We start from the raw sequence: 19914 nt of genomic DNA, 5'->3' as shown, positions 1-19914 counted from the left end.
CGACAAAAGGTCAACATCAGGGGTATCATTCCAATATCCAATGTATGGTTAAGATGTTAAATTGGAATTGTATTAATATTTAATGTATATTTAAAATGTTATAATGGAATAGAACTGTGGTATGGATATATGTTGGCCTAGAATAACTGTTTAATTAGTATTATATGTATATAGAAAAGAAAAATGAGACCTGTTTACTTTCTATTTTTCAGATTTTACACTTGTGTCCCTCCCAGTATACTGCCCCTAGCCCTGACGAAGGTGTGGCCTCATTGGCATGTCACCGAAACGCGCGTCGGCTTGTGTCTCCAGGAATACGGTCATTGTCCTAATTACATCAGGACCCGTAGTAAAAGTCATCTGCCTGGATTAACATCCCGATCCTTGCAACGCATTAACCACCTATGTGTTGCACACGCCAGGATTAGAAGTATGAATGGAAGAATGAAAGGTGAATGGTAGAATATGAGGTCGAGTGAGAAGAGATCGAAGTAAGTGAGATAATGTGTTTGAAGTGTGGCTGGTACTGGGTAGGTCTTAATGTAGTCCTATCTTCCCCTCCGTTGTTGTCCCTATATAAATGTATGTCATTTTTATGCCCTAAATGTACTATGTGATACTAAAGTACTATTCACTTTTTATATCTTTGTTATCCCAAAAGAAATAAAAACATATATATTTCTAATATGTTTTGTAGAGTCTACTTGGATTGACCTTGTGGTTGCTGTGTGCAGTGTCAACTTCTAGGCTAATCACCCCTTCTTATATACCTGTTGGACCCTCTAGTTAGGGCCATTATATCCCTAGGCAGGGTGTCCTCCTTTGTTCTATTCGTAAGTGCACTCTACCCCATTGCAATTTAAGCTATTCCACTCTATGCCAATCCAATCTACCTGTCTTCACTGTACGCTAATATACCGTACTGTATTGCAATGTTCATCACTCCACTCTGTGCCACTCCACCTAACGCTATTCCCCTCTACGCCACTCCACTACACCCAGCTCCATTGTCCTCCGCTTCAACAACACTATACTCATCTCAAACAAGGTATATGCTCCATCACTGTACCACACTATACTACACTGTATAGCACTACACTGTACAACAATGTACTCCTATCAATCCCAGTGTACAGCACTTTATTTTACTTCAAAGCACTTTAGAACACTTTACTCCACTCTACAACACTCTACACAACTCCCTCTATGCCACCCCACCCCAATTTATATACTCTATTCTATGAGACACTACTCCACTGTACTCCAATACTGCACTCTATGCCCCATCACTGTACACTACTCTATGCCACTCAATTGTTCGACACTCTGATGGAATCCACTCTACCATACTGTACCACGCCCTACTCTACTCATTGCCACTCCACTGTGAAACACTTTAATACACTTTGAGACACTCAACTGTACTCCACTTTACGACTGTTTCCGACATTCTACAACATACAACTCCACCAAACCAAGCACTACTCCACTGTACAACACTTTGCTCCACTCTATACTATGCCACTCCACTCTACTCAATGCCACTGCACTCTAGAAAACGCTACTCTACTCTATGCTACTCCCCTCCATTGGACTCCACTCCACTATACTCCACTGCATGACACTTTACCCAACTGTATGGCATGCTGCAACACTCCAGTCTTCACCGCCGAACTCTAACACACTCTACTCCACTCAATGCAACTCTACTCTACAATATTCTACTACACTCTGTGCCACTATTCAACACTATTCTCCACTTTATGCCCCTACACTACACAGTACAACCCCCTACTCCACTTTGTGCCCCAAAACCCCAATGAATAATCTACTCCACTCTACAACAGTTTCCAACACTCTATGATGCACCACTCCACTATACTGTACAAGACGCTACCCCAGTTTATAATACTTAACTCGACTCAATGCTATGCATGCCTACTGTACGGCACTCCATGCACCTGTATTATACAACATGCCACTGCACTATATAACCATTTGTTCCACTGTATGCTACCCCACTCTACTCTACTCTACTCTAGGACACTCCACTTTACTCCACTTCACTGCTATATTCCATTCTATTGTCATTCGTAACATCCACTCTACACCATTCCACTCTACCCCACTCCTCTGTACAACACTCCATTCTTCGCCACTCCACTATACACCACTTCACTGTATGCTGTTCCACTGTACTCCACTCTACTGTACCACATTCCACTCTACTTCATTTCCCTCTACTCTGCAACACAACACTTTATGACAGTACACTGTACACCACTCTCCTCCACTCCACTATACTACACTCTACTTAATGAAACTCCACTCAACAACAGTAAACTCGATTTGGAACGTGTTTTTATTAAAAATAAAAAATAAACATTGTAATTCAAAGAAAAAAAACAAAGGTTAAACCTTTGTTAAAGTTAAGAAAACTTTTCTTATTCTTTCTATATAAACCAAACTTAAACTACACAAACATTTTAAATTGAAGACGTATACTCATACCTTTAATTTACGCAACACCTTCAAAATATTATAAATCACACACCTCCATACACAATATATTCAACTCAGTACTCACACTTCATTGACTATAACTCGCCACTCTACCATGCACTGTGCTCTCAAAAAAGATGTGGTATGGCATGTCACAACTACTATTTTAAATATTATTCTTTCACATAGTATAAGTGATATAATATAAAAATGTATAAGTAGGGCATGGAGATGGAATGGGTTATAGTTCATGTAGTGTGAGTACTGAGTTAAATACATTGTTTATGGAGTTGCGTGAGTTATAATAGTTTGAAGGTGTTTCATAAACTATTATTAAAGGGTATATGTTTCCAATTTAAAACCTTTGTGTATTTAAGTTTAGTTGATAGTTAAATAATAAATAAATTTATTTTAATTTAAAGGTGGTGCCTAATTTATAAATGTAAGCTAGTACTATAACTTTAGAATTCGTAATGTGTGTATTTTAAGTTTGGTTTATATAGAAAGAACAAGTAAACTTTTCCAAACTATAACAAAGGTTTGACCTTTGTTTTGTTTAACATACACACACACCCACACACACACATATGTAAGTTCCTGACCTAAAAAATGAATAAGTTAAAACCTCTTAGCTCTTAGTTAAACATCCCCCCCCCCGCAAAAGAAAAGCTAGCCCCTGCGGATTTACTGCACAAATGGAGGCCCTTGGTGTTGACAAGAGGAAAGATAGCTCTCTAGGACCCTCATTACTAGCACACTGATGTTCTGGTTGTGCCAGTAGAGAACAATAGCACCCCATCTGAATTACACAATACACTGTAATCCCAGTGATCCAGAGGTTTACCTGATCATAGTTGTGTTCTGACCCTTAAAGAGAATATGTTTAATTTGTCTACACACAATTGGTGGCAGATAATCTTCTTATAAATCCCTAGTATATGGCACCAGAGTACCCAGAGCATGTAAGTCAAGCAGTGCTTTATTTGTAGAACAATACGTGCATGGGACCTGACCAGGATGCCATTGCAGCTTGCACCAGCCATCACCCTTGTCATCGCTGCCAAAACAAATACAAACCATCTCTCTTACCTGCAAGTGCGACAGTTCGGATTATTATAGGTCCTAAAAGCTAAAAGAATGGCTGGGGAGGTGTGTATACGTAATTTTTATTGTGCATTGTATTCATAAACAACCTCTGTTCTGCACATCTCCAAATTAGATGAGCAGTGCCACCATGTGGCAGTCTGTCATAAGTGCTGTGTTGATTATTAAGTGTGATTGCTGAGCACTAGAAACCAATTAAGTGCTGGTGCTGAGCACTGGAAACCACCGGCATAAATTAAGCAGGGAAGTTAGTGTGCCTTGTAGACTTAAGCCCTGATTGTGCCAAAATGAGTATGAAAAAGCAAAGCATGACCCCCAGTCTGCCACTGCAGACTGGTAAAGCATTTTTTACATTTCTAACTCTACTTTCCTATTTCAACCCTTGACGAAGTCAAAACCTCCCTTTTTAATATGTAGAAGCCACCTGAAAGTTGGCCTAAGGAGCCCCAAAGGCAGGGTGCATTATATAATAAAGAAGGACGTGTTTTGATGACTTTACACGTCCTGACAGTAAAAACCACACATTGTAGTTTTACTGACAACTCAGCAGTGCTAACTTCTAAATGGGACTATTTAATCTGGTACTTCAAGGTATCAAAATAATTGTTGCGTTAAGCTTAACTTGTTGCTCAAGTCAAATTTAATGTAACTATAATACAAATAGCAACTTTAAAAAGTTACCACTAGGTGCCGAAGATTTTCAGTATCTGGTTTCTGCTGCAAGCAACAACTGTCTTCGAGACATCCTTCTGCCCTCCTGGGAAAGGGCGAGAATGACTCCCTGGAAGAGGAACAAAGCACCTGCAGAGGAAAGAGGTGTGACCTCCACATGGCACGATGGCCAGACTGGCTGTTAGCCCAAATGTCGAGCTTCAAATGGGAATCCGCCTTTGAAGTGCAGATAGTAATCAAACTTGGAAGGGGCTGCTTTTTAATAGGTATCTTGGGCAGAGAGGGAAAACCTGTTGCCAAACTATTTTTCAAGGGGCGTGTGGCCTCGGGTAGCGGCACATATGGGTCAGGCTAGGAGCTCCACACACCAAGAGAAGGGTCTCACCATGTTGGGAGTGTGCAGAATAGTTCACCCTGAGATAGCTAGATGATTCCACACTTCACAGGAAGTCATCATTAGGCAGGAGGGGACACAGTAGCCCATTGGCTAGTTAGTTGCCACCACCCCCTATGTTCGTAGAGGATATAAACGTGGCACTCCGGTCACCTAGACTTCAGATCATTACTGTATTGGAAAGACCAAAGAAGGACTATCCTGCTGCTCCATACACCCAGCAAAGAGAGGCTGCACCTAAGAAGCACTACACTTGTTAAACCCAAGGCCTGACAAAGAGAGATATGTCACTGCAGTGCTCCTCTAGTGGAAAAGTTGCCCTAATGTGCCAGACAAAAGAAGTGACTCCAAGAGTCAGTTGGCTGACTCCCTAGTACAGCCACAGGGCCATAAAAGTGGAGAAGACTGCACCCTTGAGAGCTCCACGCCAAGAACCCTGACTGCTGCTGGATGCCTAGATGCAGCCTGGGAGACCGAGTCGCGATCTTCACAAGGGACCCCGAGTGCACTGGACCTGTGAAGGCCATCAGAGTGCAATTTGGTCACCCTCCAAGAAAGGTATTGCCAACTAGAGGAATCCACTGAAATTGCTGTAACTGTAGACCAGTAAACCTCTTCCAACTGGTCCTGCACTGGACTTCATCAGGACATTGGGAAGTTGCCCTCCCTCAAGCTTGAGGACCGAGGGGTGGCCACAGGAAAAACCACCACTCCAGCTCAGCATCCCCTGCATCTTCAGCATCCTTCAGAACCCTGTATCAACTCCATCAGAACCATTTTCATTGACTTTAATAGCCATCATGCCTAAGGATTCGGAGCTGAACTGAAGACAGGTAACTGTCCCCCTAGACCTATGTGGCCCCTGTGACTGGTCCTCTATCAGAGTTCCCCTCTGAGAGTGCCTAGATAGTGGTTTCAACTTCCTTGTCGTGGCTAACCCTTACTGATATTGCGTTGATTACATGTATTGGGTGAAAAATCAGTCATTTATTATTTCTTTTAAAAATCATATCTCTGAATTCATCCGTTAGATGTTTGTCATTCAGGTGTCTAATGAAAAATAGAAATAAGATACAAATATTACTTATTTCTATAAATTGGTGTTTGATTTTTACTGTGTTGTGTTTTCAATTTATTCTACTGCTTTGGTACTTCTTAATGCTTTACACTTGTCGTTTGATAAAGACTGACTGCTCTGGTCCACAGCTACCCAGGACTAAGCTAAAGTTTTACAAGCAAACCTAACTGTACCTGATACTGAACTATGTCATTATTACACTGTGAGGACGCACATCAACCCCATATAATAATGCACATTTCTCACACCCTGGAACCAATAACTCTCAGGACAGAGGAGACAGGAACACTAGAACCAAAAACCAGGACATTCATCAAAAAGGCCACAAATAAACTCTGTGTTGTAGGGTGGGTCAAATTATGCACAGGATTGCACGTGTCCATTAGGCCTTCATATCCTTTGGTATCTACACTTCTTGGCTGTAACCAGTGTGCCTCCTTATGTTTCAGGAACTCTACAAAACCACAGTACCTTTCGATCCGGAAGGGATTTTGGGGACAATCAACTCGGTGCTTATGGCATTCTTTGGCCTACAGGTACGTCAGCACAATGTTTCCTGATGCTTTTTTTTCCACAAGTTCACATCACTACAAAAACAAGCATCGGTAATGCTAATAGGTCTTACTTACCATTGCATACAAGCAAGACCAATTGGAATTGCCAATGCGTTGATGTAGTCTGTCAAGATCGATGTTGTATCTTCCACTTTTCTGTTGCAGATTTTCTAGTGACCTCTAGATAACAAATCTGTGCATTTCAATCACAGTAAGAGAGGAAAGCAACAAACAGGAGCAAACAACTGAGATTGATGCAAAAGTCATCCAATCTTGAGCAAGGATTGGCTCTCTGGAGTAGATGTATGTCGTTACTACGCATGCTTTTACAATGCATGCCTTTACCACGCAACTTTTACAACGCAAGTCGTTACAACGACTTGCGTTGGGGGGCGCTGGATAGTGAATAGTTTAATTTACTATTCCAACTCCAGTCCCCGTGGATAGTAGGGAAGGTTTTGGATAGTAAATTAAACCATTCCCTATCCTACGGCGCCCCCCAGCGCAAGTCGTTGTAACGACTTGCGTTGTAAAAGTTGCGTGGTAAAGGTAGTGCGTGGTAAAAGTTGCGTTGTAAACGCTGTTCCCCCTCTGGAGTATGTATATAATGATGTCTCCTGAAAGATAGTCTTGTCTGTAGAGAGATCGCCAAAAAGAAGTCCAAGAAACAAAGACTTGCTTCAAGATGAGACTCATGCCCAAACGTGAGAAGGGCTGCCATTCGTGTGGAACTGAGATGTGGAGTTTGGCTCTGTACCTGTGAGAGACTGCACCACACACACACATGTTCATTTAGAGCTGTGCAGAAACAGTTGCAATGTGCTGCTCTGAGCTATCCAGGTGAATTATACATTAGGAAATGTGGAAGGACTTCATCTTACTTAGGAAATTACAGTTTGTCACCTTGCTTATCATAGTTGTCATGCGGTTTGTAACAATCATGCAATTTCTTATATTTGAATTTTACAAAATGTCATGCATTAAGTTTGTAATTTAGGCCTTATACACATTTTCAATCAGTATGTTCAGAGTAGGGCAAGTATCAAATTAATTTATGCAGTTAATAAAATTATAGGTCAAACTGCAGTCCACTAATCTTGGAGGTCATAATGCAGTTCAACCAGGCAAGGGCTAAGCATGAGCGTGGGAAATCCACCTTTTCCTGGATTGTTTTGCATTTTGCTGGACTCTATATAATTCTGCTGGCTTTAGAACTCTGTGCACTTTACGACTGCTAACTAGTAGTAAAGTGCATATGCTCTTACTTTAAACATGGTTGAATTGATATACTCTTAATTGATATATTTAACTTGCGATTAACCCTCTAGTGTATGGCACAAAGTAAACCCAAGGCCTGGTAGTTAAATATTACCAGTGGACTGCAGCAACCATTGTGCCATCTACTACAGTAGCAGTGCAAACATTGCTTCACACCTACCATTGTGACCTGACTTTAGCAGTGTAAAAATTGCAATTCAAGCTGTTAAAATAAGCCTTTCCGAGGGATAAAAATCTCACTGTTAAACATTAACTAGTCACCTCTATGTAGCCAGTGTAGCTCACAAGGCAGGATGCTTGATATTTAACAGTTATTAAAAATTCAATTCAATGTTGAAGTCAGATCTTAATATACATTAAGGAAAAGTAATTTTTATAAAGTTACCTTTTCTCTGCAAGGGGGTTCCTGGAGGCTAATTTGCATTTAACTCTCCAGGGTCTGAGAACCAGTATTTAGCCTTAAATCGTTGTGAATAGGTGTGAAATAGCTGTATGTCACACCAGAACAAATACACTGAGCTGAATGACTCATTTGAACTCCACAGAATGTGCATGGAGAGGGCTGTGGGCATCCTTTTTGATACTACAGTGTGACATCCTGCTTGAGTTTCAAATCATGTTTGACTGGTCTGCTGGATTCACATATAACCTTTAGGGCACATTTGAAAGGGGAGAGAACATAATGCCAAGACAATTCTTATGGTTCCACTGTCTGGTTGCTGAAGGACTCTGCTTTTGTCCTACCGGATTTCTGTCTATGGGTTTGTTTTGAGTACAGTGGCTGCTTCAAACTTGATTTTAGTGTTATACTTGGTTGAACACTAGGACTACCATTGTACACTCCCTCCACACACACCCAGCCCTCAGAGCCAAAGTGTAAAGTGGCTGAAGGCTTTCTCCATCTTCAAAATGCCCACAGTGAATAGACTTTGCCCCAGGAAAGTTTATCTCATTGATTATGGCATGCCCATGAGTCCTTCCCACTGGCTAGCTAGTACCAGGAATAAATGTGGCATCTCCAGGCACTCACTTGAGAAAACGTCTGCACCCGATGAATATCAGAAGAGGACTGAACCTGCTGTCTGTGACCTGAGAGGAGCCCTGAAGGACTGGACATATTCCCTCTTGTACCCAGGACAAAAACGTGGACTAGAAGGGTCAATTTGATGACTTCATTTGTGACTTCAGGCATTCAAGAAGCTGCAAGAGTCCTTTTCCTGGAAGTATTCTGCTGACCAGTGGCAACTGGACCTGGACTAGACCCTACAATTGGCACCCTGGGATTCTCTATATGCTTCACCCTAGTTCCTGTCGGGAGGGGCTTTAGAAGTGTAGTCCTGTGCTGGTACTCAAAAAAACGAAGGGCCTCATTTAGATCTTGGTGGATGGGATACTCCGTCACAAATGTGATGGATATCCTGTCCGCCGTATTACAAGAGCCATAGGAAATAATGTACTTGTAATATGGCAGATGGAATATCCATCAGATTTGTATTGGAGTATTCCATTCACCAAGATCTAAATCACGCCTTAAGTAAGAAGTTAAAACCTTTGACCAGGGTGAACCTGGTTGATGTATCTGACCCGTGCTTCATCATGGTTAGCCTCAAATTTCACCTAGGTCTCTGTCTACTGTGACTATTGACTATCATTGGCGCTTCATGCTTTTTTGGAATTTCTGTTTAACATTTTTTTTAAATCAAATTTCGATTCCCCTTATTATTTTTTGTGATTTTTATGTTATTTTGTTTATCAACGTTTACACTATTCTTTTAGTTTGGTTTTGGGATTTTTATTGTTTTGTGTTTTGACTTTATTACTTTTTCGTACTGCATAAATAATGTACACATTTCCCTGTCTGGTCTGTGCCAAAGCTACTAGGGTGTAGAGCTCAGGTTTATATACTTATTTTATTTGAAAAGTTTTATATAGCGCTGGCTGGACCCGGAGGTATCAGAGCGCTTTACATGAGGTAGGACATTGTTTCAGAACATTGTTACATAGTTACATCAGTTGCTGGAGCGTCGCATACCATAGAAAAAAAAACAATATAACATAGTTACATGAGTTACTAAAGCATAGCATAACATAGAAATAACTGGCAAGGGGAAAATTAATTTAGGGGAAACAAAAAAGTCAGAGTGAAAGAGTCAACAAACCAGTTGGGGAAGGAGTCATGGGATGTCAAGATACCATGATCGAAATCCATAAGGCAAGCAACAGTGCCCGAGTCCGGGGGTAGGTAACAGCTGAGCGGGAGAACCACAGCCAATCTCTTCTACAGCTACATAGGTAGCTCCACCGGGCAATGGCCATGTCGCTGGGGCTCCGCTGTCTGAAGATTCCAGTAGTAAACAGCAGCAGTAACAAAAATGCAGGAAACAGTTAACAAAAGGGTAGTGGGTGGTGGGGCATAAAGCCTGTAGTAGGAATTAAATCAAGAAATCCTGCATACCTGCTATAAAAAGAAGATAAATATCAGGGGTCCCATTAAATTAAAAAATGCTGATGCTTTATCCGGTCGGGGACACAGCATCGCAGTGCCACTGGCCGGCTTCACTCACCTGGTTAGAGTGATCTGACTGTGGAGCGAGCTAGTAGAAGGGCACAAAATGGCTGTCCGGAAACTGATACCAAAACACACAAGAGAGAGGTCCCACTCTGCCAAAGGAACAGGACGACTTGACACAATGTCTGAAAAAAGAGAGAATCCCTTTGGGAATGTATAGCATATACCACACCACTATTAATTTTTCACATAACCCAAACAACAACTGATCCAAACTCACTCAACCAATAGGAGCTCCCAGTGTTAGCCAATTGATCAAAATGTAAGAAGTATTTTCATTTATTTATACCTTCCAAATTCATAGCGTAATTAAAATCACAGCAAAATACAGGTTATAAATTCATTTTTAAAAAACAAAACAAAAGTGCGTGACAAATCAATGTCCATATGCATACCACCTGCAGTTTTTTTTATAAGGTGGTATGAGCAGTTAGCAGCAGTGGTAGTCTGGGTTTCATAGCCCTTCTCTGAGATTCGTTCCTGAGTTTTTAACTGTAGGAAAGCTGGACCCTGCCCCTTATGTCCTGCACATCTAACCTGGGCTTCTATAGGAATTCTATAACGCATATTAGCAAGCCCATTATCGCCGTTTTAGCGGCAGTTTCCTGCCGCTAAAACCGCGATAATTTTAACGAGGTTCCTTGCTAATATGCCCCTGTATGCTGAAGGGTGACCGAGATTTGGGATACACTGTTCCCATGAGGAACAGGTTCAATGCTGATTTGCATTAGGATGGCCTCTGACTAAATTCCTGATTTAAAAAAAAACAAAACATAATAAGTTAAAACCTTTTAGTCCAATGAGGACAACGAAAATAAACAACAAGGCATAGGAGTTCGAATCAGGTCCCCCAGACCCAATTCTCAAGCCAAGAATGCAATAATTTGAGGAGGTGGACCACCCCTGAAGCTACACCCCCTGAACAGGGGTAATAACAGCCTTATTTTCGCCTGTCAGAAATGCCTTATTCTAAATATAACACGGTTCACTTGGCGTCATGGATTCATCGCTCCACCATAAACCAGTTTAAAAGCCCTGCAGCCCATGCCTCCTTTCTGGGGCTATCTATTTGCGCAGTTTCACACTGGATTTATAATAACGAGCTCAGTAAACACCGTATCCAGGAAACCAATGGTTCGCTGAAACACAGCTACACAGTTACAAGCAGCCTTTCAGATTAATTGGCGATAACTGCAGACTGAAGGCTGCACACTCCTTCAGCAGTTTCCAACACCGTCGCCAATTTGGTATCTATAATATCTAGTGGAAAATTTGTTTTTGCTTACACTAAAGGCTGGGAACGTCACACAGCAGGTTAATGCACCAGCTGCAGAGAAAACATATGCATGCGACCTGGCAAATGCAATACACTTACCTGCCTATTTAGACTCATTAGTTGCTGTTAAAAAAGGTGGCAATTGCATGTGTGCTTGTTTTAGGGCTAAGTTACATTAGGAGTTGAGCGAAACATGCACTTCCTCCTGTGTTACCCTTGACACTTCCCTAGGCAGTGGTGACTCCTCCGCTAAGGCGGAGGAGTGTTGCCCCACTGCTCACTGAGCAGTTCAAAAGGGTTGAGCAGTTCAAAAGGGAAAAATAAAAATGGTAATTAAGCAACGTTATAATTATTTCATTTTATTGTATTGGCTCAGCTGGTCGGGTCAGGGCAGGGCTGGGCATCTATTCATAGCTGGGGGAGGAGTGGTCTGCACTTTCTAAGTGCACATGACAGTTTGGCAGGCCATCTTGGCATGTTCACCCGCAGGCTGTATTGCACAGCCTGAGTGGAGAACATGCATAGCCTCCCAGCCCCTCTTTGAGCGCCCCAACCACAGGGCTCAACCAATCACAATGCTGCTGTCACGCAGGGTCATGATTGGCTAGGGTATCCTGGGAGGCTGAGTGCTTCCTGCTGCAGGAGAAGAGAAGAGGACGGAGAGGCGGCAGGCAAGCTGCCGAACCCAGTTAAGGGCTTTTATTTTTTTTAATCCCCCCCCTCCACCTATGGAAGTACAGTTTTGCCGTCATCTTCCCCCACAAAACGGAAGCAGTTGTTTTTCCCGGTAGTGATAGTAGGGAACTTTAGGCTTTCCTTAAACCAGTGTTCCATAAGTTTACATCACCCCATTATTTCTGTGGTCGTGCATATTTATTTAATTTGCATGATTCCTCTGGATAGCACTTTCCTGGTTGTGGATCTCCAGTTGGACAAGGTCAGCAACTGAACACTGTGTCCTTGGACGTGGCTCTCATTCAAGAATGTGCGTGGCAGTGTTTACTTTGTTAAAGAATAAGGGCCAGATGTACGACCTTTTGCGACTCATAAAATTGCATAAATAAATTTGAGTCGCAATTTGCGAGTCGTAAAAGCAAACGTACAACTGTGTCAGAGACACTGGTAGCAATTCCCAATGGGGTCGCAAAAAGCGAGGCTCATGAATATTAATGAGCAACTCGCAATTTGCAACCCCATTGGGAATGGCTGGCCCTCCCAGGGATGGTGGTCTGCTGGGCTCAGCAGACCTCTATGTCTGGGACTGCTTTTAAATAAACCATTTTTTTTTAAATGCAGCCCGTTTTCCTTAAAAAAAACGGGATGCATTTAAATAAATAAAATGAAACGTTTTTGTTTAATTTTTTAAGGGCAGGCAGTAGTCCCTGGGACCACTGCCTGCCCTTCAAAAATATATTCCCATGCATTCCCAAAGGGAAAGGGGTACCCCGGGGACGCCATCCTGTTTGCGAATGCTGCCTTGTTTCTCTTCATTGAAAAAAAACCTGGAACGAGCTATGTTTCTCGTTCATAAAATCTCTGCTCATCCCCTTCTTGTTCACTAGGACTTACCTCAGTGGATAGGCCTGAGGCAGTGTGTGTGGGCAGGGTCAGGCTGATTTAGGGGAGGGCCAACATAGAGCAAAATTGGTTATTGTCTCCTTCTTTCTAGGAACTAAGGGGTATATTTATTGGAGGAGTTGCATCACTCTTGCACCACGCAACATGGTGCAAGAGCAACACAAATACAAATTGCGATTTATGAAGCAATGCAAGGCCATGCTGCGTGGCCCTGAGTGGCTTTATAAATCAGAGTAACGCAAGGCAGCGCAAATCGCTGTATTGCATTAATCTTCCATTGGCATTGAGTGGGTGTTTCCACACAACTCCAATGGATTTTGACGCATTCCCAGATTTACCAAAAGTGGTAGACGTGGGAATGTGCAAAAAAGTTACGCCTTCTCAGGGGAGGCATAACAAGGAGAAATATCTTTATATGTGTGCTGCAAGATGAATATACCTCAGGGGATTGTTTTTGTGCAGGAGAACGTCCCTTCCTGCATAAAAACAACCCTCCTTACAATGCAGGCACCCTTGCACCATGGTGCTAGGCAGCCAAAACAGGGACCAATGCAAGGAAAGATGCAGGAATGCACAATATTCTTTTAAATCTGGCGCAATCCTGCCCTTTCCCTGTCATACAACGCAGCAAGGTGACTTGCTGTGCTACTTGACTTTCAAGTAAATAGGCCCCATTGTTAGGACTTATTTAGGTCTGTCTGTAACCTGTAGGTCACAGGTTCTAATTCTACTGAGAACACTCTGTGGCCTATTGCACTGATGTCCTGGATCTGCATTAAACTTGTAGGTCAGAGGTTCTAATTCTAGTGAGAACAAACGTGGCTTGAGTTAAGTGTTGCTCTTGGGCAGTGGTTAATTTAAGTCGGTGGCTGCAGGTGGGGTCCACTGGCACTAATTTTTAGGTCGAGGACCATAGGCTGCGCTTGCGCAGTCTCGGTCCGAGATTTAATGTTTCTTAGAATGGGGGCTTTAACCCGCCCCTCTTCTCCATTGGCTGGCTTCCTAAACGGAGGCCATCCATTGGAGGAGAAGGGCATCACTCCGTTTAAGCCCCGTCTTTTTCCGATTTGGGGGCGTCTTTTTTTGCTTCTTTCTTGTTTTCTTTCTCTCCTCTTCCCATTGGCTGGATTTAACCTTCCAGCAATAGGAAGAGGAAAGAAAGAAAACCACGCCCCGAATCAGAAAATGCCGCTGCTTTCTCCGAGGCATTTCTGCCTCGCCTCGGAGAAAGATGGTGGTGCTTCAGCCCCTTCCCGTGCCCGCCCCCGTTTCAGCTGACCCCGTCATCAGAGGCTTGTTTTGTGTAGGCACAGGGGGCCATATGTAGGTGGCCAAATACCGGTCGGTAACGGCCGATTTCGGCCGTTACCGACTGGTATTCGTAATTCCAGATGTAGGGGGCCTGAAAATTACCGATTCTGTAAATTTACCGAATCGGTAATTTTACCGAATCGGTAAAGTACCGATTCGGTAAATGTACAGAATCGGTAATTTGGGATGTAGGTGGCACTGGAAACAGTGCCACAGGCCCTTAGAAATTCGTTATTTACCATGAAATACAATGGCATGGTAAATAACGAATTTATGTGTACATGCACATCTGTGCATGTACACCTGTGCCATGTGGCACACATACATGCCCTAAGGACATGTATGTGTGTCACATTGCACACAAGCCAAAATCAGGGGTGCAACAGGGTGTCAAAGTGACACCCTGTCCCCCTTGACAAATCGGTAAAATTACCGAATCGGTATTTACCGATTCGGTAATTGCCATTGATTCCTATGGGCCTCAAGGCCCATAGGAATCAATGGCAATTACCGAATCGGTAAATACCGATTCGGTAATTACCGCATATTACCGATTCGGTAATATTTACAGAATAATTACCTACATGGCATTTACCGAATTGTAAATACCGAATCGGTAAAATTCGGTATTTACGATTCGGTAAATGCCTTTTACCTACATATGGCCCAGGGAGATTAAGTGGTTTGCCCGGATTCACACATGTGGAGCCGGCACCAAGATTCAAACTCGGTTCCCAAAGTAGGCAGCTCTGGTCGGTACGCTACATCCTGTCCTCATGTGCCAAACTGTGAAATATTGGGCATAGCCGTGGTGTAACAGCGGCTACTCCGCTTGGCCGAATTGTTTGATCTTGTGCACATGAGGGGCCATTTCCATGTGCGCTGCAAAATGTGAGAGTTTTAAAGCTGATCCGCGTCAAGAACTTACTGCTTTTGGAGGGATACCCCCTCGGTGCCAGTGTCTTAGCCAGTACGCCAACGGCCATAGTGCAGGGAAGGAAATTGTCTTCTGGGCTGCTGTTTCACTTGGGATAACAGCAATAATCAATGTTCGGTGGGTCCCGCAGGCCAGTGGTCGAACAATAGCCCGGGGAGGTGGTGGGATCCAAGGGCCCCCTCCAACACTGCACTTGCGCTGGGGGCCATACAGCTCCTAAGTCCGGAACGTGGAGGGCCAACTCTGTAAACTATGCGGGGGATAAGCCTGCTAAGCATACAGAGTGCGTGTATAGTAGAACTGTGGTGTAACAGCGGCTTCTCCGCTTGGCCGAATTGTTTGATCTTGTGCACATGAATGGTGATGAAGGACCAGCATGCAGCGGGGGGAGACTCCTGCTGCCGCCGCTGCGGGGAGGCTTCTCTGCTCAGAAGTCTGGGAGAATAAATGTGTCTTTCGGAGGATCCCAGACCTGAAAATAAAACTCTTGTGTTTTCAGACGAACACCCCAAAGCAAAACCGTGCTCTAGTTTGTTTTTTTGGGTAGGCACAGGGAGATTAAGTGGTTTGCCTAGATTTACACATGTGGAGCTGGCGCCGAGATTGACCTCGGAGAAACATGGTTGCCTCCCCTGCTCCATGTTTTGTTTAGGCACAGGGAGATTAAGTAGTGTGGCCAGATTCATACATGTGGAGCCGGCGCCTAGATTTGAACTCGGTTCCCAAATAGGCAGCTCTGGTCAGTACGCTATATCCTGTCCCTATGTGCCAAACTGTGAGATATTGGGCAGAACCGTGGTATAACAGCGGCTTCTCAGCTTGGCCGAATTGTTTGATCTTGTGCACATGAATGGTGATTCGGGACCAACATGCAGCGGGGGGAGACACCTGCTGCCGCCGCAGAGGGGAGGCATCTCTGCTCGGAAATCTGTGAGAATAAATGTGTCTTTCAGAGGATCCCAGACCTGAAAATAAAACTCTGGTCATGGTTTTTGTGCCTCTGTTCCCGGTTTTTGTGCCTCTGTTCCCGGTTTTTGTGCCTCTGTTCTCGGTTTTTGTGCCTCTGTTCCCGGTTTTTGTGCCTCTGTTCCCTGCTTGTGCCTCTGTTCCCTGCTTGTGCCTCTGTTCCCTACTTGTGCCTCTGTTCCTTCTTTGTGCCTCTGTTCACTGCTTGTGATCCGGTTTTTGTGCCTCTGTTCCCTGCTTGTGCCTCTGTTCCATGCTTGTGCCTCTGTTCCCTGCTTGTGATCTGGTTTTTCGTGCCTCTGTTCCCTGCTTGTGCCTCTGTTCCCTGCTTGTGCCTCTGTTCCCTGCTTGTGATCCGGTTTTCGGGCCTCTGTTCCCTGCTTGTGCCTCTGTTCCCTGCTTGTGATCCGTTTTTTCGTGCCTCTGTTCCCTGCTTGTGATCAGTTTTCGTGCCTCTGTTTGTGCCTCTGTTCCCTGTTCGTGCCTCTGTTCCCTGCTTGTGCCTCTGTTCCCGCTTGTGCCTCTGTTCCCTGCTTGTGCCTCTGTTTCCCGCTTGTGCCTCTGTTCCCTGCTTGTGATCCGGTTTTCGTGCCTCTGTTCCCTGCTTGTGCCTCTGTTCCCTGCTTGTGCCTCTGTTCCCTGCTTGTGATCCGGTTTTTCGTGCCTCTGTTCCCTGCTTGTGATCCGGTTTTTCGTACCTCTGTTGCCAATGGCGTTACTGGGCAGAGAGCTGTGTGTGTGTTTGTGGCTTTCTGTGTGTGGCTCTGTCTGTGTGTGGCTCTGTCTGTGTGTGGCTCTGTGTGTGTGTGTGGCTCTGTGTGTGTGTGGCTCTGTGTGTGTGTGTGTGGCTCTGTGTGTGTGTGTGGCTCTGTCTGTGTGTGTGTGGCTCTGTCTGTTTGTGTGTGACTCTGTCTGTGTGTGTGTGTGTGGCTCTGTGTGTGTGTGGCTCTGTCTGTGTGTGTGGCTCTCTGTGTGTGTGTGTGGCTCTGTGTGTGTGTGTGTGTGTGTGGCTCTGTCTGTGTGTGTGTGTGGCTTTGTTTGTGTGTGTGTGTGGCTTTGTCTGTGTGTGTGTGGCTTTGTCTGTGTGGCTCTGTCTGTGTGTGGCTTTGTATGTGTGTGGCTCTGTGTGTGTGTGTGTGGCTGTGTGTGTGTGTTTGTGTGTGTGTGTGTGTGTGTGTGTGTGTGCGGCTCTGTGTGTGTGGCTCTGTGTCCGCTAATACTCTCTACTACTCTCTAAAGCTCACCTATTGCCATTGTAAATGACAATACCATTCATTTATGTTTAAAAAAATAAAAATGAAAAAAATGCCATTTGCAATACCAATAGCTCTAACTCTAATAAAACCAAGACCATTGCATTGTAAATGCTTGTTGGGATTGGCACTTATCTTTGCACATCAGAATTTGATCCCGAGCAAGAGAGTGAAAAACACACTAGGAGCAAAGAAGGAGGAAGAGAAAGGCAGGAAAATGTGACAAAGGGACAGAGCATGAACCTGCAAAAGTGAAGTGAAGGGGCAGAGAGTGGGTGGTGGTGGATTAAAGAGGCATGAGGTAGAATCAAGCCTACGCCATCTTGGTATTCAAGAGCACCAGCAGCGAGTATCTGGCCAAACTTTTCCTTAGTTTACAAATTAAGCCCTGTTGAAGATCAATGGAAGCCAAGTCAGTCTTGACTTAGATCAGCTCACACGTAATCAACAAATCAGCCCTTCCCGGATATAACTGGCCAACCGGGCAGGTGGCAGTGCCAGATGGACTGGTCTGACAGATCAGATTGTGAGCTGTTGTTTTAGTTGTTTGTGGGCATGTGATACGTCCTGGTGGGTCAGGTTTTGCTGTTGATGTCCCTGATATTACCACAGACATTGCCTGCAAGCACAAGTGAATGCAGTCTCACATACCTTGCAAAACACCTATGCAGTTGAAGTTTTCAAGTTCAAAACTGCTCCGAATTGAAATGTTGACCAACTTTTTAGCTATGTGATTCACTAATGGGGGGCCACTTTTATGTGTGTGTTCCTGGTTTATTTTCTGACCCATTCCTTTGCTAAACTCCTCTGCAAAACGGAGTCTCTTAGCTTGAGCTAACCCTGACTTTACTGCCATGTTGCCTGATTTTAAAGGGACACTCGTCTTCACAGCCACTCTGTGCATCTAACAGCCCTGCTTACTGATTGCCATTGAGAGTCTTAAATGCTACCTTTTATGTTAAGAGGCTTATATTATTATTATAATTTTATTTGTTTCAGAATTTTAAATAGCGCTAAACATATCTTCACGATTACTGTGCAAAACAGAATACAACATCAATATTTTAGAAAGCAGAAATCCAATCAAATGTAGAGTGTGGCCCCTACTCAATAATACTCACTTGCCACCCCAAGTCTGTGGTAAGGCATCAATTGCAGGACCAACGCGAAACCAAGTTATTATGCGCATTATCTCTTTAATTCCCACTCCTTCAGCAGCAAAATACAGGAAGTTAAAAACATACCATTAAATCTTCCAAACTTTCTGGCCCGAGGAACCAATCTTCTTTTATTGATGCTCCTTCAATATATACGTTCTCTTTTTCCTCTTCTTATAACTTTGGAGCGTTGTTTTCACAAACTTTTCCAGTGGCTTTAATCTAGGTAACGTTCAGTTCTTCAGCCACGCATTACTCGGAGAACCAGCATTTGCCTTTTGTATTTGAAGCAGAAATCTTGCCCAGAGCTGCATTTTCCTCCCAGTTCTGAACATGCTGCAAGCTGAGTGGCAGATGTTGGCTAGATGCTTCCCTCGGGCCGGGAGTGAGAAAAGCCGTGTCGAGCACGTTTCCTGAGTGATTGTGCAGATGGACAGGCGTCGGGGAAACATGGCGGGTCAGAAACCATTAGGACAGACTTCGATTGTCTGCCGGGAGGGATCCTGGATTCTGGCCATCCGACATCTTATTTTATAGCTCCCCTGTCCGCAGTGCTCGTTACTAAGATAGTTTTTTTGTTTTTTTGGTGTAGACCTGCTTTATTTAATTGGATTCCGATGCATTTCATTTGCGGCCTACACAAGGTGTCAGGCATGTCTGTTGGGTCATGGGCTGCGGGATCAGCCAGCAGAGACCTAAATGACCTGTCATGTGATGGTTTAATGATGGCTGTCAGCAGCCTTTCAGCAGGTCCCTACTGGGTAGAGTGGTCCAGCGGTAACAGCTGCTGTGTGAACTTGCATAGATCTCTGGCGGGACCATCCAGACCATTTAGATGGATTTGAAGAAAAATACTTTTATCCAGGTGGGATCCTCACTTACATCAGGACTGACGGCCTGGGATCAGATCCTTGCCAAGAGATGCCTAACTATCTTGTGGTCTCCTCTGCGTATGTTTTGTGCACTAGCTCTATAGGTGGGCTTAAAGAGCATTTAAAAAAAAAAAATTCTCTCCCAAAGGAATTTTCAAGCCAACTCGATCGTATGGAAGTAGGACTGCAAGAAAGAGAAACTCAAGCGGGACTCCTGAACAAACTTGTAGTGTTTTCTCAATCTTTATGCCTATGTAAATTATTGTCCAACAACTCTCTCTCCCAGCTTTGTTCTTTGAGCAGGGTCCTGTGTGTTTGTCTCTCTTCCCAGCCCCAAAAGTTTCCTGTCTGGATGCTGCTGGATGGATTTCAGTTCCCTCAAATGGATTTAAGGCTCCATGTGGAGTGTAGGC

General features: G+C 43.9%; 1 protein-coding gene across 1 annotated transcript in view; it reads left to right on the top strand.

The window, feature by feature from the left end:
• Positions 1 to 19914, top strand: part of LOC147711708 (heparan-alpha-glucosaminide N-acetyltransferase-like) — a 1547073-nt gene that overhangs the window by 1115031 nt on the left and 412128 nt on the right. Inside the window, exon 14 of the mRNA XM_086920225.1 lies at positions 6200 to 6286. Coding sequence (XP_086776351.1) covers positions 6200 to 6286 — 87 coding nt within the window. The remainder of the gene's footprint in view (positions 1 to 6199; positions 6287 to 19914) is intronic.

Source organism: Lissotriton vulgaris, chromosome 5 (assembly GCF_964263255.1).
Source record: "Lissotriton vulgaris chromosome 5, aLisVul1.2, whole genome shotgun sequence".
NCBI lineage: Eukaryota > Metazoa > Chordata > Amphibia > Caudata > Salamandridae > Lissotriton > Lissotriton vulgaris.
Note: the sequence above shows the minus strand (reverse complement) of the source record. Positions and strands in the feature narration are given on the sequence as shown.